This window comes from Festucalex cinctus, chromosome 1 (genome assembly GCF_051991245.1).
Source record: "Festucalex cinctus isolate MCC-2025b chromosome 1, RoL_Fcin_1.0, whole genome shotgun sequence".
NCBI lineage: Eukaryota > Metazoa > Chordata > Actinopteri > Syngnathiformes > Syngnathidae > Festucalex > Festucalex cinctus.
This window is the reverse complement of record NC_135411.1, coordinates 6,746,830-6,769,526: the sequence shown is the minus strand read 5'-3', so window position 1 is coordinate 6,769,526 and position 22,697 is coordinate 6,746,830. Positions and strand designations below refer to the sequence as shown.

At 41.3% G+C, this 22,697-nt stretch overlaps 1 protein-coding gene across 1 annotated transcript in view; it reads left to right on the top strand.

Annotated features, from left to right (window-relative positions):
• The window catches only part of LOC144014002 (potassium/sodium hyperpolarization-activated cyclic nucleotide-gated channel 2), a 53,388-nt gene that overhangs the window by 10,380 nt on the left and 20,311 nt on the right, over positions 1-22,697 (top strand). Inside the window, exon 4 of the mRNA XM_077513477.1 lies at positions 17,822-18,040. Coding sequence (XP_077369603.1) covers positions 17,822-18,040 — 219 coding nt within the window. The remainder of the gene's footprint in view (positions 1-17,821; positions 18,041-22,697) is intronic.

Genomic DNA, 22,697 nt, shown 5'->3' with positions numbered 1-22,697 from the left:
CACCAACTAATTTAACAACAACAGTTTTAGAAATATATAAAACATTTACAAAAATTTGTGACATACTCACGGTACTCACCTTATATAAATAGTGTGATTTCAAAATAGTTTGAATGAAATAATAATAAAATAAATGTAATAGTTCAGAGGTCAGAATTATGAAGGTCACGATAACGGCAATATCGTGAGATGGCAAAATTAAAATTGCCATGGTATCACCGTTGTCATGTCGCGATATTAAAAGCAGCACATATGCTAATTCATTTGTTCCCAAAAACGGATAAATATGTTCTATTTTAAATGTATTATGTGTCCCAAAGACGTATTTATACGTTTTTTGTTTTTTTTGTTTTTTTATGCTAGCGCATACAGATGGCTTCGATGCAGCCTCTCAACTGCAGAGAAGGGGTGACAAAAATGGCAGTACTTACAAAAACGGCCAACAGGTGGCAGCAGAGTATAAGAGATCAACCATGATGAAAACAAGCTGTTTGCCCACGAAGCAGATTTGTGAATAATGGTGAAACCTAGCTATATTCTAATGCGAATTGCTGCAAAATGGAAACACAGAAATATACTTTATTTTTCCCCTGATGAAATAAGAGACTCTAATCTTTCTCTTGGTCGGTTCCATGTTTGTTTGGTTTTTATAGTAATTGAACACAAAATTCTGTGGGCCTTGCAAAAACAGTCAAAATCCAGTGAAACTGCCGGGAGCTTCAGTGAAAATGGCTGCGAGTGAATAAGTTAAAAAAGCAAGGTTTTATTCCATTTGCGCAGTTCTCGCACCCTCCGTTCGTTAGCTTATTAATGGAGTTTACGTTTAGTTAAGAATGTTGTGGCCACTGCACTGGTCATCACTCTCATAAATCAGTCAAAGCAGAAAATATTTTTCAACATCTCGAATCAATAAATATGACTTTTCGTCCGCTTCAGCCGAACACAGCATCATGGACTACATAGTCCATGATGCTTTGCACCACTGAGCCAATTGGAGCGCAAAACAATGACATGTGACATGACATGACGTGGCCAAGCCAATTTGTTTGTCACTGCTGTTATTATGTGCAAAAACATAATATTGTCCATCCATACATCCATTTTCTTGACCGCTTATTCCTCACAAAGGTCGCGGGGGGTGCTGGAGCCTATCTCAGCTGGCTTTGGGCAGTTGGCGGGGGGCACCCTGGACTGGTTGCCAGCCAATCACAGACATAATAATAATTTTTTTTTTAATATCGCCAACCTCCCCACAATATTGCACCAATTATCATATATGTGAGGTTCATATTGTGATATTTATCGTATCGCCAGGGCCTTATTGTGTGGAGTTAGCATATTCTCCCTTTGTTTTCATAGGAATTTGCAGCTACTCGGACTTCTTCCCACATTCCAAAAACATACATGTTGGGCAGAGATGGAATATACTGACATTTTCTACTTGGCATTGTGCAAGCCAAACCCCCAAAAAATCACGACAACTGAAATTGCGACCAACAGTTTAGTGCTAGTTGGCGTAAAAACAAGCGCATCTTCAGCATAGACTAGATTTTAGACTAGCAAAAAGCAGGTCTAAGTGATGGCGCAGGTGGTGCTACGTGATGGTGGTGGATTTGATCGAGGCACAGGCAGACAGATTTGGAGCTCCGCGGACGTGTGTGGTGGATGTCATCGTATATCAGCAAGTTTAATCCAATTTAGATGCCCGAGCCACCGAGCCCGAGTTGGCTCGGGCATCTGGTTTGGATGCCTCCTGGACGCCTCCCTGGAGAGGTGTGAGGTGTTTCGGGCATGTCCCACCGGAGGCCCCGGGGAAGACCCAGGACACGCTGGAGAGACTATGTCTCTCGGCTGGCCTGGGAACGCCTTGAGATCCCGCCGGAGGAGATGGTCGAAGTGGCTGGGGAGAGGGAGGTCTGGGTTTCCCTCCTAAAGCCCTCCTAAAGGATGGATGGATGGATGGATGGATGGATGGATGGATGGATGGATGGATGGAAGGATGGATGGATGGATGGATGGAGGGATGGATGGATGGATGGAAGGATGGATGGATGGATGGATGGATGGAAGGATGGATGGATGGATGGATGGATGGATGGATGGATGGATGGATGGATGGATGGAGGGATGGATGGATGGATGGAAGGATGGATGGATGGATGGATGGATGATGGATGGATGGAAGGATGGAAGGATGGATGGATGGATGGATGGATGGATGGATGATGGATGGATGGATGGATGGATGTTTGGATGGATGGATGGATGGAAGGATGGACGGATGGATGGATGGATGGATGGAAGGATGGATGGATGGATGGAAGGATGTTTGGATGGATGGATGGATGTTTGGATGGATGGATGGATGATGGATGGATGGATGGATGGATGGATGGATGGAAGGATGGACGGATGGATGGATGGATGGATGGAAGGATGGATGGATGGATGGAAGGATGTTTGGATGGATGGATGATGTTTGGATGGATGGATGGATGGATGATGGATGGATGATGGATGGATGGATGGGTGGAAGGATGGATGGATGGATGGAAGGATGGATGGATGGATGGATGGATGGATGGATGGATGGATGGATGGATGATGGATGGAAGGATGGATGGATGGATGGATGGATGTTTGGATGGATGGATGGATGGATGGATGGATGCAAGGATGTTTGGATGGATGGATGGATGTTTGGATGGATGGATGGATGATGGATGGATGGATGGATGGATGGATGGATGGAAGGATGGACGGATGGATGGATGGATGGATGGAAGGATGGATGGATGGAAGGATGTTTGAATGGATGGATGGATGGATGATGGATGGATGATGGATGGATGGATGGGTGGAAGGATGGATGGATGGATGGAAGGATGGATGGATGGATGGATGGATGGATGGATGGATTGATGGATGGATGGATGGATGATGGATGGATGGATGATGGATGGATGGATGGATGGATGGATGTTTGGATGGATGGATGGATGGATGCAAGGATGTTTGGATGGATGGATGGATGTTTGGATGGATGGATGGATGGATGATGGATGGATGGATGGATGGATGGATGGATGATGGATGGATGGATGGATGGATGGATGGATTGATGGATGGATGATGGATGGATGGATGGATGGATGGATGGATGGAAGGATGGATGGATGGATGGATGGATGGAGGGATGGATGGATGGATGGAAGGATGGATGGATGGATGGATGGATGGATGGATGGATGGATGGATGATGGATGGATGGAAGGATGGATGGATGGATGGATGGATGGATCGATCGATGATGGATGGATGGATGGATGGATGGATGGATGTTTGGATGGATGGATGGATGGATGCAAGGATGTTTGGATGGATGATGGATGTTTGGATGGATGGATGGATGGATGGATGATGGATGGATGGATGGATGGATGGATGATGGATGGATGATGGATGGATGGATGGATGGATGGATGGATTGATGGATGGATGGATGATGGATGGATGGATGGATGGATGGATGGATGGATGGATGGATGGATTGATGGATGGATGGATGGATGATGGATGGATGGATGGATGGATGGATGATGGATGGATGGATGGATGGATGGATGGATGGATGATGGATGGATGGATGGATGGATGGATGGATAATGAAATTTACAGGATTGTCAACGACTGTATGTTCCAGTCAGCTTTAGTTGAAAGAGTGAAAGGATCAGATGCAAGCTTTGGTTGCACTGCGTGGGGTGGTCAAGCTAAAATCCCTCTTTAGTCAGAAGTGGGAAACCAACAGAGGCTCAAGGTTAATGGCAAAAAGTTGATCATGGCGTCGATCCAAACAAAACAAAAACCCACGCCACGCTGCGAACCATTATTAGCTCAAGCGGTTGCAACCGTGTTATTATTATTGTTCTATGACAAGTCGTCGTTCGCGGCTCAGATCGTCGAGAGAGATTTTTAGCGGCCTGCGTGATCCCCCCGCGCTTCAACGCGGCGGGGTGACGACGGGGAAGATGAAAGGCGGACGAGAGGGTTGGGAGGTGAATATGGCCGGGCAGCTGGGCTCTTTGTTGCCATGCGGCTCCCCGAGAGATAAAAGCTGCTTGTTTATACGTCTGTCCGTCAGCCTTTTTAGCGAGCGTGCCGAGACCACGAGGCACACGGCCAAATGCACTTTTAAACTGATTTGTTCTTTTCCCAATGACAGCCTCCGCGTCTTTAAAAACATTTATGGCCTCCAGATTTTGGCTCTGAGGGATCGATGTCACTCCTGGTTTGACTGCGACACAAAATTGGACGTTAATGAGATCGTAAAACAAGATCCTGACTGTTTAATGTGTCGATGGGACACTTCTTCAGTTGTAGGTGTGGAAATTCAATTAGGATTCAGCTAATGAAAACACGATAATAAAATAAGGTACATAAAATTGTCTTTCTCCTTGAATGACAATCACAAGCCAAAAGCTTCATTTAACCGGAAAATATAGCACGTTGACATGACTTTGTTAATACAGGGTTTCATTTTTAGTGGTCATTCTTGAAGAAGTCTTCCATGTCACGCAAAATAAAAACGGCAGACATGTTAAGGAATGTACGTGAACAAGTTTGTGATTATGTAAATGCAGCAGTTTGTGTGGTTTTGTACGATTAGGAAATTAAACAATGCTGTGATATGCAGTCAGCTAGCTCTATTTTTGTTGGCTTTTGCTCTTTAAAGCCCTTTTCACACTGCACTCACTCAGTGCGAAAGAGTCGTGCGGCAATGGGAAATGATCCGTTGCCAATGTGCCCATATTTGGAAATAAATGACGTAGCAGCCTACCAGGAAGTAAAATCAGAGATTTTGCCGCCACACCATGACAACGTGTAACTTTCACTGTGGCAAAAGAAAGACCTGAGCTTGCTCATTTCACGAAGGAGAACGAGGATACAAGCAGCAGAGAAAAATTAACGACGCGTGGGGAACTGAGTGGGTTTGACAAGTGCAGTGTGAAAACTGTTTCAGTACCACTCGTTTGTAAAACTCATTCAATGCATGTTAACAATATTTTGACAGCAAATTTTAGTACCGGCATTCGTACTGCTTGGATGGGTCTGAGTAGTGCTACGACTGCAAAATATTTCATTTCATTTCATAAGACTGACATAATCAAGCGTGCGCAGGCTGAGGCAGGTACGCTGTGACCTCCAAGTAAAGTGGAACTATATCCAATAGAGGTTCCTTTCACGTTACACACCATTAAAAAGTCAATTGCCTTCAAGTCAGTCATTCCAGTTTCCTTGGCCGTCACTGAAATAGCCACACAACTGCCAGTATGATATGTAAAAGGATGTGGTTGACTTATTACAAGTTGAGAGTGAAATCCAACAATATTACCTTTACTCAACTAAAGCATTTCCTACTTGGGCCATCAGTAGGGAATGATCCCATTTCACTTAGTACCACCATTTAAAGATACTGTGTCATAGAAATCATCAATATAAATCAAACACAATATAATAGGAATATATACTGTGATACGTTCATCATTAGGGCCGGCTGGGTATTGCCGCCACCCTCACGATTACGATACGTATCACGATACAGGGGTCACGATACGATACGTATCGCGATACAGGTGTCACAATACGATACGTATCGCGATACAGGTGTCACGATACGATACGTATCGCGATACATATGTATCCCAATACTTGATCTTCAAAGCGATACGTATCCCGATATATTACATTCATTTACTTGCCAGACAGTCATATGTATACCTAAAGGATATGTTTGTTATGTTGAATGACAAAAATATTTTTGTTAGTAGCTCTTGTGGTTTACCACCAAGCGGCATTCATGAGCAAGGAGCAGCTTTCACAGACACACTGGGAAAATGTATTTATATGCATGAGCCAATATGAGCAAAAATATCCAAGTATTAAAATTACAGCTCTAAAATGTGCTTATTTGAAACACTTGGGGAAATAAGAACAGCATTTTTTTTTTCATGTAACACATTCTATTTCGTTTTTAAACAAAATATACAAAAATTACAAAAATTACCAGCTCGAAATGCACAAAGCGCCTCTCGCTGTTCAACATTCAACAAGGAAATGGTGATTCATTCTGCGAGAACAGAATTAATTGTATCGTCCATTCGTCCGTGTTACGTTTGTTTGTTAGCCCGGTGTCGGCACTGGCTTCCTGGTTTCGTCACAGTTGCATAGCCCGCCCCCAAACACAATGTCGCTCTGTGATTGGTCTAAAATAAATTAAGCTATAAATGTTTATGTTTTTATTAGGGATGGGCGAGTACCGATACCAGGTATCGGTATCGGGCCGATACCAGCCTTTTTTCAAGTACTCGAGTACTCGTGACGCAGACGAGTACAAGCGACCGAAGACGTTAAGTGAGTCCTCCTTGCCTGTAAGTGGCGCTAGCTTGCAGCAGTTTTTCACCAAAACTTTACCGGTTTGGAAATACTTCAAAATTGTGAATCTTAAACTAAAAGAGCATTTTTGTGTTTTATTTTGAGCGTTAAGACTATTGAAGAGTGACTGTGCTGTTTTTTTTGTTTTTTTTTTGTCAAAATTAAAGGAAATATATTTGTTTAAAAATATTTTTTAGTGATTTTTTTTATTTGTCAAAATGTACTACTGGTATCGGCAGTTGGTATCGGTATCGGTGAGTACTGAGGGTCTGAGCATCGTTATCGGTCTGAAAAAAAGTGGTAATCGAACATCCCTAGTTTTTATGAGCTAACACCAAAACAATCCTGGTGCCGTATTATGTGGCGCAAGTCTGCTAAAAAAACAGTTATTCAAAGAATGTGTACAAAGATTAGCTATCGCTTTGAATCAGTTACTGTATGGCAAGTACCGTATTTTCCGTACTATAAGGCGCACCTAAAAGCCTTCAATTTTTTCAAAAGCTGACCATGCGCCTTATATATGGATCGATATTGAGCCGCAACAGGTCTCGCTGTCAAGACGTTATCGGTGACCCTGCACGATCGGCAGAAGATCCCGCCATCTTGGATCGCTAGCTAATACGAATACTTTACCTCAGAGAAAATTTAAAAAAAAAACAGCTGTTTATACATTTTGGGAGTGAATGGAGTTGTCAGAAAGCTGGTTTGTAATCTATTCATAAAGTTTGACTGACCTATCTGACTGTTTTGTTGACATTGCCTTTAGCGCAGCACCATCTAATGGATGCATAACGTAACCCCAGGCTCTACTGTAGCGCCGTATATATGGAAAAAGTTTTAAAATATGTCATTCGTTGAAGGTGCGCCTTATAGTGCGGAAAATACGGTCATATAGTTTAAGTTACTACTGATCATGAAGACACTGACTGACATTTCAGCACATGAGGTTAAAATCTACTCGGACAAAAACCATAATTTAATGTTCACATTTACTGGAAGCAGCGCAGCCGCGAGAAATGCTATAACACGCAAGCTAGCTCCTTCGGCCATCTTATATAAACTTACACGGCAGATTGAAGGATGACTTTGCTGTTTGGTTGAGTCTGAAGTCGTGAGTTGCTGACGCTTCTGACTGACAGGGACAGCGACTCGTCCATGGCTCGCTCTCCCCCCCTTTTGTCGAATCAGAGACAGGCGGTCCCCACGAGAGGCGTCACTCTCAAAGTAAAGAGCCGCTGTGGCTCTGGTGCAGCCTGCCTCCAGCCACCTGAGACCACCCCCCTATTGAGTGGCTGACAACTTGTAACATTAGCCATTGTGCTGCCGCCAGGCCATCCATCAAAGCTCACACCCCTAACAGTGGCTTTGGTGGCGAGGGGGCCCTCGGGCGGGACCCATGCAGGGGCGTTGAGAACATTGTGTAACGCTGGATGACATCCGCCAGCCAGTGATTGGATTCAGAAGAACTTCAGGGACTCGCTGTTTTCATCGTGTAGCACAACTTTTAGCCATTCAGTTCCATTTGGTTGATATTTGGTGAAGAGCCGAGATCAGGGGTCAGCAACTTTTACTGTCAAAAGAGCCATTTTAGGTTTGGAGCCACAAAACATTTGAACATCGTAATGAACAAAACAATGTACTGAGGGCCCAAGAGTTAATTAAAGAAGCATCATAACAGGCAAATATGCAGCATCCAATACTTTGAGATTCATTGTCTTCCCTTTTTGTAATTTTATTTTTGTATTTTTTAGAGGGACCGGGGTTGGGTGGGGGGTTATGTCAATGCTGCCATACTTTTGACCTTTTTTTGGGGGGGGCAATTTTGTGGACATATTACAGTAATTTTCTGCCCCTGTTCTTACTTTTTTGGACATTTTATGGCTACTTTTTGACATTTTTTTCTGCCCTTATTGCTATCAATTTTCTGACATTTTATAGTAATTTTTATAGTAATTTTCTGAATTTCTTTTTTTTTCTTCTTTTTTTTGGGACATTTTATGTTTATGTTCTTTATGAACATTTTCTTTCCTGCCTTTTCCTAAATCAGTTTGATGACTTTTTCTTTGGACAATTTTGTGGACATTTTATGGTAATTTTCAGGATTACTTCTTTTGTTTTTGGACACTTTATGGTTACTTTTTAAATATTTTCTTGTCTGCCTTTTTTTTTTTTTTTATTAATTTGCAACCCTTTTTGGTAATTTTGTGTATAATTTTATGGTAATATTCTGCTCTGCATTTCTTTTTCTTTTTTGTTTTTGGACATTTTATGTCTACTTTTTGAAGATTTTCTGTCCGGCCTTTAACTAAATCAATTTGATGACTTTTTTTTTGACAATTTTGTAGACATTTTTATGATATTTTTTGTGATTTCTTCTTTTGTTTTTGGACACTTTGTTGTTACTTTTTAAACATTTTCTTCTCTGCTTTTTTTTTATTTATTCATTTTTAATTTGCAAACTTTTTTGGTAATTTTGTGTACATTTTATGGTAATTTTCAGAATTTCTTTTTTTTGGGGGGGTTTTTGGACATTTTATGTCTACTTTTTGAACATTTTCTTTCCTGCTTTTTCTAAATCAATTTGATGACTTTTTTTTGTGACAATTTTGTGGACATTTTATGGTAATTTTTGGGATTTCTTCTTTTGTTTTTGGGCACTTTATGGTTACTTTTTAAACATTTTATTTTCTGCCTTTTTTTAAAATAATTAATTTGCAAACTTTTTTTGGCAATTTTGTGCACATTTTCTGCTCTTTCTCTTCTTTTTGGTCATTTTTTGGACATTTTTAGGTAATTTTAAGAAACTATTTCAATTACCTTTCATCTTGTTCTGACAACTTAAAAATTTTGACTGAAATATTTTGAATATTTAATTATTCTTTTTTTTAAATCTAGATTATTAATTAATTTATGTAATATATTATCTAAAAAATACAAATAAAAAAACATTAATTTAAATTTTTTTATTTTTTATTTTTTTATTCCTTTATTTATTTATTTATTTATTTATTTTTATAGCGCTCCACAGGGAGCCACAGCAGAGGGACTAAAGAGCCACAGGTTGCATTACAAACATGATATTTTTGTGCAGCGATGGAATAGTCGAGTTTCATTGTAGTAGCCCAAATTCCCAGGGGATAGGAAGCAAGCCCTCCTGCAAAATTGGAGCGTTCACAATGCTCAACTTGAAAGTTTCCACTGTATATTAAGTCTTATTGCATGTGCTGGATTGTATTTGATACTACAGTAGAGTGATACTAGGGACAAAAATTTTACGTCCTGTTGCTTCTGATTCTGTCATTGGTGTGAATTTGTCCACCATGTGGACTAAAATGCAATCTCGTCATCGTGTTCTTCTGCTCCTAAACTCTGTAAATGTGCTTTGCTTGTTTGTTTTCTAGATGATAAGAGAAATTGATGCTGTTATCTGACCAAAGCTGATCCCCTTCATAAAATAATTAATCTCTGTTTTTGGTAAAAGTTCACGTGGAGTATTTATAAATTAAAAAAAAAAAAAACATTCAGAATTAGGAGGGATGGTTGGAAGAAAACGTGTCACTGGGATGACTTGTGTATTTGCCGCCGTGCAAAAAATTTGCACAAGATAATCAATGGCACTTTCACGTTCCATTAACTCATTCACTGCCATTGACGGAAAAAGACGTCAAATGATGCTTTTTTTTTTTTCTGGTCTGGCAATGAATGTGTTAAGTATACAGCCTGGGCCAGGAGGTGATTAGCTTAGCATAAAGAGTGTCTCCAAAGTGCTAAGATGCCAGCACCTCCAGTGCAGCTGTAATGCACAGTTAAGTTTATGGCCCAAAAGAAATTGTCCTAGTGAGACATTAGAGGAGGAAAGTGCAAACCGTATTTAACGGCCCCCTCCACCTGCTCCACCACCGTTGATATCCTAATTATATATTGGGATGTTCCATACCACTTTTTTTCAGAGCGATACCGATACTCAGACCCTCAGTACCCACCGATACCGATACTAACTGCCGACACCAGTAGTACATTTTGACAAATAAAAAAAATCAATAAAAGATATTTTTAAACAAATATATTTCCTTTAATTTTGACAAAAAAAACAGCACAGTCACTCTTCAATAGTCTTAACGCTCAAAATAGAACACAAAAATGCTCTTTTAGTTTAAGATTCACAATTTTGAAGTATTTCCAAACCGGTGAAGTTTTGGTGGAAAACTGCTGCAAGCTAGCGCCACCTACAGGCAAGGAGGACTCACTTAACGTCTTCCCCCTCTGCCATCGGTCGCTTGTACTCGTCTGCGTCACGAGTACTCGAGTACTTGAAAAAAGGCTGGTATCGGCCCGATACCGATACCTGGTATCGGTACTCGCCCATCCCTAATTGTATATATACACATTCATATTGAATACAGTTATGTAGTGTGTGGCCCATTACATACACAACAATTGTTAAAAAGAATATCACACCAGCAGTTAGTGTTCTGTCCTGGTGTTTCCTTGCTACTTCGGGACCTGGACTACTTGCTGTCATTAACGCAACAATGAATTCTGCTGCCTACTAGGAAACCTGATCGTCTAGATACATTTGAGCTATGCAACAGGGCAAAACCAACAAACTCTAAATGAAGCTTTTGGGGTGGCTAAGTCAAAGTCAAAGGGCGCTCAGTGTAAAAGCGGGTGCATTTTCATTTTCGTGCAAGTCTAGTTTGCTGTGTTTGGGAATTTGGCAGAGACCGTACTACGGCAAATTGAAGATTCCGATTCTTTTGCCCCCCCCTAATGTTGGTGACAGAAAGTAGACTAGACCTTAGACCAGCTAAAAGCAGGTCTAAGTTGGGGTGCAGGTGGCGTAACGTGATATTGATGGATTCGATCGAAGTGCAGGCAGTCAGATTATGTGCTCTGCTGTGTGGTGGATGTCATCGTGTTTCATTTCTAAATACGAGAACCAAGTGGTTCAAACTCTGAATTCTTGTAGAAATAAATTCATTGGAAACATTATTATCATCATTTTCATTAGATTTTTTTTAAAACACCCTGTGTGCGTAGGAGTTCTCTCAACCAGTCTACATGTGTTTTGTTGATTTGGAGAAAGCGTTGGACCGTGTCCCTCTGGGAGTCCTGTGGGGGGGTGCTTCGGGAGTACGGGGTACCGAGCCCCCTGATACGGGCTGTTCGGACCCTGTACGACAGGTGAGTTTGGTCCACATCGCCGGCAGTAAGTCGGATTCATTTCCAGTGAGGGTTGGACTCCGCCAAGGCTGCCCTTTGTCACCGATTCTGTTCATAACTTTTATGGACAGAATTTCTAGGCGCAGCCGGGGTGTTGAAGGGTTCCGGTTTGGTGGCCTCAGCGTTGCATATCTGCTTTATGCAGATGATGTGGTGCTGTTGGCTTCCTCCAGCCAGGATCTCCAACTCTCACTGGAGAGGTTCAGAAGAAGAAGATCAGCACCTCCAAATCCGAGACCATGGTCCTCAGTCGGAAAAAGGTGGGGTATCCTCTCCGGGTAGGGGAAGAGATCCTGCCCCAAGTGGAGGAGTTCAAGTATCTTGGGGTCTTGTTCACAAGTGCGGGCAGGATGGAGCGGGAGATCGACAGGCGGATCGGTGCAGCGTCCGCAGTGATGCGGACTCTGTATCGGTCCGTCGTGGTGAAGAAAGAGCTGAGCCAAAAGGCGAAGCTCTCGATTTACCGGTCGATCTACATTCCGACCCTCACCTATGGTCACGAGCTGTGGGTCGTGACCGAAAGAACGAGATCCCGGATACAAGCGGCCGAAATGAGTTTCCTCCGCAGGGTGTCCGGGCTCTCCCTTAGAGATAGGGTGAGAAGCTCGGTTATCCGGGAGGGACTCGGAGTCGAGCCGCTGCTCCTCCTCGTTGAGAGGAGCCAGCTGAGGTGGCTCGGGCATCTGGTTCGGATGCCTCCTGGACGCCTCCCTGGGGAGGTGTTCCGGGCATGTCCCGCCGGCGGGAGGCCCCGGGGGACGACCCAGGACACGCTGGAGAGACTATGTCTCTCGCCTGGCTTGGGAACGCCTTGGGATCCCGCTGGTGGAGCTGGTTGAAGTGGCTGGGGAGAGGGAAGTCTGGTCTTCCCTCCTAAAGCTGCTGCCCCCGCGACCCGACATCGGATAAGCGGCAGAAGATGGATGGATGGAAAACACCCTTCCGGTTTGCAGCACAGATGTTAAAAGAAGGGGTGGTAGGCGGTCTCGAGGTGCCCAATACCGCCCACTTCACAGTGGTGATCTGTGATTGCCTTGGGGCCAACTTGACATCATCCGCAAGTGGAGATTAGAACTACTCGCAGTTCTTTATAAACGCACTTTTGATCTTCTTTAGCGACTTCGTTCGCTCCCGTGTAAACAAAACCATCATTTCGAAACAGCATTTTATATTTACTTGGGTTGTCTTTGTGAGATATTAAAATTGATTTTGTGATAAAAGTAGGATAAATATGAGGGGGGGGGAAAAACGGAAATCAAGGGAGTGTGCAATTATTTCTTCACAGCGCTGCACAACTCGAAGGGACCAAACTTTTTGTAAGTTAACATTCCTGGTTCAAGGATTTGAATTTCTGCATTATCCAGCTAAATGCATCCGTCCTACTCTTTATTATTTTACCATGTCAAAATGACTTCTGAAGGAGCTAGTTGGTGGCCTAACACGTTTGAACAGTAAGTCTGAATTAAGACCGGCTTCCTTTTTTCTCTAAAAATGTGTGCTCGAGCAGATCTTGCCCTCCCTCAGCTTCACTACACTATATTTCATAGAACCCCTGCAGAGTTGAGACCTCACGCACTGACAAGGAGTGCAAGCAAGAAAGAGAGAGAACGCGAGACACTCTAAAGCCAGATAAGCCACTGTAAATTGAGCCGGTGCGATTGCGACGCGCTCGGGCCGAGAGCTTTGTGGCATGCGGATCTTTTGATATTTTGTTCAGCCAATCAGCTGCTGGACACACACATGCACTGATTGGCCATTTGAAGCGTCAGGACTTCATTTTCACTCATCAACTTCTTCCCAACTGTTGTTTTTTAAAATTCGGGGCAGATCATATCGTTTTCAGCTGATCGTTAAAGGGACATGCAGTGATTCCTAGCGCCATCTAATGGTGAACTAATAATTTATTCATTTAAAGGCCCAGTCTGCCGGTTTGACTCTGGAAAAGGCCCTTTTTAAATACAGGATTTAAACAAACAAACTACTTCTCAATTTACAGATCAGGGCTTGTCTTCATTTCTGGTGGTGATTTTGTCCTAAACCCCCACCCCCCCAACCTGTATTTTGCCATTTTGTGTTTGTTTTGTAAACAGCCACTCCAGCCAATCGCCGGGTGGGGGGTGGCGTGTCGCAAACGGGGCCGGGCCAAAATCACCACCAGAAATGAAGATAAGCCCTCATCTATAAATTGAGAAGTACTTTGTTTTTTTAAATCCTGTATTTAAAAAGTGTCTTTTCCAGAGTCAAACCGGCAGACTGGCCCTTTAAAAGATTGACTGCTTATGTCAATAGTATGCAAAAAAAAAATATGTTGTATGATTCAGGCCCGACGCTTGGCACGTTCTGCTTTGCTCTTGCTAGCTTTTACTAGCTTTAGCCTTCAGCTAACTACACTTAACTCTTTCAGTAACAGCCATTTTAAAAAATGTCAAAATTTTTAATACCCACGCGATATTACGTTCAATGATTATATATAAGCCGAATCTACCAAATGACAGAATAGAATAGGATACTTTTTGCCCCGTCCCGTTCTTTTATAATTGACAGTAGAAAAATGTAGGTTTACCAAAATACAGCCATTTCTCCCATTGGACTCTGAAACTGTTTATTTCGTTTAAAAAGGGGAAATTAATTAATCTACCGGTGGCTAGGCATCAGTAAAGTTGTTTCCAAGTTTGACTTTTACAGTGCAGCATAATCAGATTCTTCCCATCTATCCCCACTCTGAAAAATTATAATTGACAAGTATACTTGTCACCGGGAGTGAATGAATTAACTCATTCACTGCCATTCATTTTAGAAAAGTTTAAAATTTTCAATTCTCACGTGATATTACATTCAATAATTATATATAAACCGAATCTACCAAATAACAGAATAGACTCCCTACTTTTTGTCCCGTCCCGTTCTTTTATAATTGACAGTAGAAAAATGTAGGTTTGCCAAAATACAGCCATTTCTTCCATGGACTCTGAAACTGTGTTTATTTCGTATAAAATGGGGCAATGATGTCATCTACCGGTGGTTGGGCATCAGTAAAGTTGTTTCCAAGTTTGACATTTACAGTGGAGCATAATCAGATTCGCCCCCATTTAGCACCGCTCTAAAAAATACAATTGACAAGTATACTTGTCAAAGGCAGTGAATGATTTTTAATAACCACTCCAGCTCAGACTAACTCCGGCTAGCCGCTCCTGTTAGCTACTCCGGCTAATTCCGGCTCACTCGGTCTTTGGGCGTCGCTCACCAGACTTCACAATGGCTGCTAAGTTTCCGTCGCTCGCCAAAATGCTCGTTTGCTCACGCCAAATAAGAATTGGTGTGAGGCTTGTGAAATGTGGTCTCTCTGAGCCACCGTAGTGTGCGTGCTCTTCTGCGATTCTAATCCTATTTTTTTTACCACTAGATGGTGCTATGAAGTACACACACCCAATGTGTAGTCCATAATTAACAGGTGAAAAAGCTTGTATTTTGAAACGCTTAATTTTCAAAGGTTAAAAAGCGACAAAAGAATCCCGTATGGAACAGCAATAGCTTCTTTTTGTTGGGTCCTATTGCTTATAACTTTCTGCAAGATGATTTGTAACTCAATGAGAAAGAATAAACAAACAAATCTTGTGCAAAAAAATTCATCAGCCTCGGTTATATTGAAGAGGATGTTAGAAAAAGGTTCAGTAAGGTGGTAGCAGAGAAAGCTCAACAACGAAAAACAAATGCGAGACACACAGGAATGGCGCCCGCGTCTGTAAAATATGATCATTAACGTAGACAACAATGACAACTCTAATTGCGTCAGCCATTGCATGTGGATATTTTTAGATTTACATCATCAACTCTTATCTGACATGTTGAAAGCTACAAGGTCAAACAAAATAAGTTCCAGGACGCTCGCTGGTCAACCTCCAGTCTTTCTCGTTAGAAATGATCTGTCCGGCTTTGGACTTCCTGTGTTGCGGAAGCAACTGACCATAACTGACCTCTTTGCTGTCAGTCAGGATGTAGAATTGTATCGGGGCATACATTCATCATCAGCCACAACATTCCAATCTGAAGAAATCTTTTACAAGCCGAGTCAACGCTGCTGCCTTTTCAAAGATAATAATCCTCAATTTTGGATCTCATTACTGTCGAGCGCACGTGCTCCAATCAATACAGTTGGCCGGCGAGCGTGCAAAGAGGCATTTTCGGCACGTCAAGAAGTCGATGTGCAGCTGATGGAGACGTTGATTATCAACAAAAACACCGACGGTTCCCAAACGGAAGCCTCGCGGGAGAGCTGTTGAGACGCCCTCCTCTCTCTTGACGGAGCTATTTCAGAATCAAAGTGCTCCTTCTTCATCCATTATTCAATCTGTTGCACTCCACTGTTTCTCTTTCGGCGTCCACATCCACTATTTAGCCTCAGCCCACTTGGTGGAGCTGTGTTTATTTTTGGAGTCCCATGAACGAGAGGGAATGTTGTTCCTTTTTCTATTGTTTGCGTTTGTCCTTTAGCTAGCTTCTCTGAGGCTACGTTTACACGAGGCTCTCGGTGGCCATGGTAGCCGTGTTTGCCGTGGAATTTTGGCCACTTTACTTCCTGCAATAGAGCATGCATTTTACCTCCTGAAGAGGAAACTGAAGCACGGAGAATCCCCCAGAAACAAACAAGAATCGAAGTAGTAAAGGCCTGGAAAAGCATCAGTCGAGTGAAATACAGTATACAGTGGAACCTCTACTTACGAACGTCTCTTCATACGAAATTTTTCGAGTTACGAAACGCCTCAACTGGAAAATATTGCCTCTTGTTACGAAAGAAATTTCTAGATACGAAAGGTAAAACTACATTACGGAATGCAACATACTTTCGGCTATGGCTATTTCCTACCATAGGTACCTACGAGCGTAAATACTAGATCGGTGTTTGTGCATCGTTCTGGCATCCCATTGGCTAAGAGGAACCTTTACCATAGGTATCTATGAGCGTATACTAGATCGGTGTCTATACAGCGTCCTCATCATACATCCCGCGGCCCATGAGGTGTTCCGTGTTCGTAAATGTATGAACTAACGGCCAACGAATTTGTGCAAAAATTCAAACAATTGGTGATTGATGAAGGCACAGTAAGTTTTTAATTGCGACGAGACGGGCCTTTTTTTGAAAAAGATGCCTCGCCATACCGGAAGTTTCCATGAAGTTTCAGAATTTGTTTAAAAGAATCGGCCAGAAAAAGTGTTCACCAGTCGGGCGTTTGCTCACTGAGATGATGTTTGCATTGGACATTTCCGAAGGATTGTTTAAAAAAAAAAAAAAAAAAAAAAAAAAAAGCAAACATCCATGGATAAGTTCTTTACAAAACACCAGGCAAAACAAAAAAAAAAAAAAAACACTTCTGAGAGAGGAGAACATGAACCAGAGGGCAAAAAACAAAGAGGACAGCAGTTAAAAAGGTAAATGACCATCATTTTTATTCTTTACTCTATTCTTTGTTATGTACATTATGCACAACTCTCATTTATTGTGCAATAATCTAATTGTAACATGTATTTGTTACATGTTTTGATGCATTTTTATGCTTTATAAAACATTTATGTCTGAATTTTGGGAGGCTTGGAACGGATTAGGGCATTTACGTGGAAAATGCGTCTCTACTTACAAAATTTTCTACTTAAGAACTTTCTTCCAGAACCAATTAATTTCGTAAGTAGAGGTACCACTGTATTATTGATTTGAGCCGAATATGAATAATGCCTGTTCCAATACTTTTGGAGGGGACTGCACTTCCTCAGCCGCGCACAATGTGATGTTTTGCTGCTTGGCCAATGTCAAAACGAGCACCCTGATGACCGGAGTAAATGCCTTTTCACTAAGCTCCAATCGGATGTATTTAACAACCTCTCGTTATCGTTTTTCTCAGAGGAAATTATTTCCCATCGTCCGCGCTCAGCTGATGAGGCCTCAAAGAATTCCCCCGCCGCCGTTTCCGTTCCCCTTCGCTGTCTTTGTAACGCAACCCCGTCCCTTGAGTTCTTATTTGTCTGAGTGCTTTTCCATGACCCCTCTGTCCCCAAGGGCCTTTTTCTCCTGCTTCCTCAGACACGCGTCTCCTTCAAAAGCGTTCTTTTTTTATTTCAACCGCACATTTGACTAATTGATTATCCCTCCGTGTGTTTTTTCTGTTCTTGCCAGAATGACACCTGGTCTGAGCTGTACTCCTTTGCCGTATTCAAGGCAATGAGCCACATGCTGTGCATCGGATACGGCCGCCAAGCGCCGGAGAGTTTGTCAGATATCTGGCTCACCATGCTGAGTATGATTGTCGGAGCCACTTGCTACGCCGTGTTTATTGGCCACGCAACAGCCCTCATCCAATCCTTGGACTCCTCCAGACGGCAATATCAAGAAAAGGTAGGCCACGACAACAAAAAAAAGAAAAAAAAAGAGAATGTTGGAATCCAACCTCAAAGTAGCCACAAAGACATTAAAATGATTTCACTGTGTCGTAAATAGTCTGAATGAGCTTGTTCCCTCACTTTATTGGCTAACTATAAAAAGCGACGGCAATCGATACTGCATGCATGCAATCCCCAGACACAACAGGAGTGGTTTGCATTTTTGCGTCACAGTTTTGAGGTCCTGGGTTCAAATTTAAGCTTCAGCCTTATTGTGTGGAGTTCATGTTTCTCCCTGTGCCTGTGTGAGTTCTCAACTGGTACTTTCGCTTCCTACCACAAAATCCAAAACCAGACATGTTAGCTTCATTAATTGTGGGAATGCTGAAAGTTGCTAAGTTAGCATGTTAAGCTAATGCTAAGCTAATGCTAATGTTAATTTAGCATGCTAATTTAGCACACTAAGCTAATGCCAAGCTAATGCTACGGCTAAGCTAATGCTAATTTAGCAAGCTAACTTAGCATTCTAAATGCTAGGTTAATGCTAATGATAAGCTAACGCTACGCTAATGCTAACTTAACATGCTAATTTAGCTAAGCTAATGCAAAGCTAATGTTAATTTAGCATGATAGGTTAGCATGCTAAGTTAATACTGATTTTAGGCTAATGCTAAGCTAATGCTAATTTAGCACACTAAGCTAATGCCAAGCTAATGCTACGGCTAAGCTAATGCTAATTTAGTAAGCTAACTTAGCATTCTAAATGCTAGGTTAATGCTCATGATAAGCTAACGCTACACTAATGCTAACTTGACATGCTAAGTTAGCTATGCTAATGCTAAGCTAATGTTAATTTAGCATGCTAGGTTAGCATGCTAAGTTAATACTGATTTTAAGCTAATGCTAAGCTAATGCTAATTTAGCACACTAAGCTAATGCCAAGCTAATGCTAGTGATAAGATTTAAACAAAATTATCGGCTTATCGGTTATCGACATACTGGCATATGGCACTTTTTAAATAATTGGTTTATTGGTATCGGTTGAAAATAGCATTATCATGCATCCCTAATAAAAACATATTTCTAAATGCACTAAATACACAACTTATATACTACTCCTTATATACTACTACTACTATTACTACTATTACTAGCAATTACTAGTTATGTAATTAATTTGTAATTTTAACATAATTTATCCTTCATTTTCCATCATTGGCATTCAGCTTAGCATTCAGTTTTCAGCATTCCCACGCAATTTCTCCTGAAATTGCACTTAGTCTAGTTAAATACACTAAATTGTCCATCGTTGTGGATGTGAGTGTAAATGGTTGTTCATCTTTATGTGGCTTATGAGTGCGCTGTGAAGTGCTCATTTAATTATGTTTTTTTTATTGCTGAGGTTGTGGTTTGCAGTGGTTTAACCGCAATGCATCTCGTTGAGTGGTGCTTCTAATGTTTTGGTTATCCAAACCCACTCGCTGAGTGGCTGTGAATTTACAGCAAACTGGGTTACTTTTACACAAGGTTGGGTTGATTATTTTGACCCAGCAGATTGGGTTGAAGATTTGATTTGGGCGGGCAGAAGAGGTGAAGCTGGTCGCCATTTTGGAGCTGTGAGCTGCAATTCTTAGGAATTGTTGTTGGATGCTGGATGGATCCACTATAGTAGATTAAAATTCAAGCCCAGTCATGGCTTAGCTTTTTGGAGTCATTGATTACAAATGATTAGCCATGTTATTAGCAGTGTTACATGCATGGACTTACAAGTGCCCCAACTAGTGTTGTCACTATTGAATATTTTTAGAATCGATTAATCTATCGATTATTCAATCGATGAATCGACTAATCAGCTTCGATTTTAATTTTGCATTCAAGTGTTTCAACTTACGAGCCAGCGATTGTTCAATATTTTTGCTTGTGCTACAGTTTAGTTATGAACGAGCTTCGCACACGCCATCTTGCGGGTCAAGGGAAAAACAAAAATGCCTTCACATGTGGGCAAGGAGAGCCACGGCAATCGATGCACTTTCAGACGATATACAAAGGAAAACAGCCAAACGCAGAAACAAAATGTGAACACTGGCAAAAAGCTGCTGTTAGCTACAACTCACACTCACACTAAACTCTGACATCACTCATTTGGCCACACCCCTTAAAGTCACACATCCAACACACAAATACTATAGTATGTACTAGGGCTGCACGATATTAGAAAATCATACGATATATGCAATCAGGTTGCTGAATATAGCGATATCGATATTATTGCGATATTTAACATAGATCTAAAGAAATGACATTTTTATTATCTAATGAAACAATGACACTTTTTCATGCAGCAAAATGAGCAAATTCAATATAATCTTAGTTAATTCATTGTAATTATCACTCGATAATGTTCAACTACTGGATGGTGGTGCACATATTAGTTAGTGGCTGCATTATCAAATTCAGATAAAAGCATAAAATTCCATATGAAATTTATTGCATGACTTTGCGAGATGCATATTGCACGATATTGATATTTTTTCGCTATATTTTTAATTTGTAATTATGTAATGAAATATGTCATGTATTTAAATATTTATAAAATAAAATAAAATAAAAACACACTCAAAGATGTATGAATGCTATTTCAGTTTATTTCAATAGGGGAAAATAATTTGAGACACCATGTGCGTAAATGAGAGTAAAATAAAATAAAGGTAGTCCTGTAGCACGTTCAGAGTGTTTTTTGTTTTTTGTTGTTGTCATGCTATCAGACACATTGTGAATGGGGATGGAGAGATCAGAGCCGCAGCAGCGCAGCCTCTCTGTTTCTAAGCAGAGTCTCTCCAAGTGGGGAGCTGGGGGGGGGGAGCTGCTTGCTGCCAGCAGCCAATCAGAGGCCACGGGTGTGTTCAGCCAGGTAGAGGCTGCACATCGCCAGGGGCGTGGCCTATGTGGAAGGGAGACCGAGTTGGGGCGAGGGGCGGGCGAGTTGTGTGATATGATGTCCCCCTTGGGCAGCGCTAGAATTGATGAGGCAGCAGACTTGTGTGTCCTGCCAATGTCATCTTGAAGGCGACGTAGTTAAACATGGCCGCCGCCCTGGCTGCGTTCAAAATCGTTCACTCCGTGCCTGCTCCCGAAGCACTACTACATGTAACCGGGATGGGCAACTTCAATATGTCATCAGTGCTAGTGGGGAGGGGGGCGGGGTCACATAGAAACACACATATCCTTAGCAGATGTAGGACAAAATGCTATTCACATCATATATATCCATCCATCCATTTTCAGAACCGCTTGCTCCTCACAAGGGTCGCCGGGGGTGCCAGAGCCTATCCCAGCTGGCTATGGGCAGTAGGCGGAGTCCACCTTGAACTGGTTGCCAGCCAATCGCAGATCATATATATATGTATAAATATCCCCTATCCTGACCCGGCAACAAAAAGGGTTTGAAGCAACCAACAAAACAAACACATACTGTAATTGTTACTTATCAGTGCAAAGGGCTCTCGTGCTTAAAATCTACCATTCAAGGAGAGCATAAAACTGGTGAACAAGAAACCAACATTAAGTGCAACAACAAATTGTATGGCAATATCGTCATATTGTGATATTAAAACTGCCACAATATCGTCGTCGTCATGTTCACAATATTTAAAAGCAACACGTCTGTTAAAAAAAGTCAAGTTGATTTCCATTTCTGCAGTTCTAGCACCCTCTGGTGGCTATTTTATCGTGCAATTTAATTTTCATTTGGGATGTTTTGGCCCTTCTATGTTTAAAATGGTCAGATGAAGGGGAAATATATGTATATATATAGAGGCCTATTCACATTGTCGTATAAGGCCTAGTCTGCCATCTAGTGGTGATTGGTGATTTTACAACTCAAAACTACAGCCGAAACCTGTATACAGTGTTCCCTCGTTTTCCGCTGGAGTTCCAAAAAATACCCGCAATAAATGAAATCCGTGAAGTAGTTAGCTTTATGTTTTACATTTATTATAAATATTTTAAGGCTCTAAAACCCCCACCACACAGTTTATACATTTTTCTCATTGAGGCATTTACATGTTCTCACATTTCTCTCTTGTTTAAACATTCTCAATGTTCTTTTTTTTTTTTTGAGAGAGAGAGCAATGATGATAAGACGTTGAATCGTTAAGACTACCGAATGAACAATTCTGAGCTCTTAGAAAAAAAAAATAATAATAAAAAAAAAATAATAATAAATAAATAAATAAATAAACATTCTCAATGTTCTAACCTTAATAAATTGTATTTAAAAAAAAAGGTACATTACTGTAAAAAAAAACAAAAAACAATACAGTGAGGATGCAAAAGTGAACCGCGTTATAGAGAGAAAACACTGTCGACACATATGGAGCTTGGAAACCACAGAATAGCGGATTCATATTTTTTTTGTTCATATTTTGGATTTTCCCATTTATTTTCCTGTAATTTCTACCCCACTTTACCCCTGTTATCGGTGAAAATGTACATTGAATGTTAATCAGAGGTTGTTGTTTTTTTTTGGGGGGGGCTCCCCAGTTATTTTGGGGGGGAGTTGGGGGGCCTGTAGCCTGCCAGTTGCCAAAAAGAACAACTATGAAAAAATGCCTTTATAGAGAGGTTAGAGATTTTATATATATATATCTATATATATATATATATATATATAT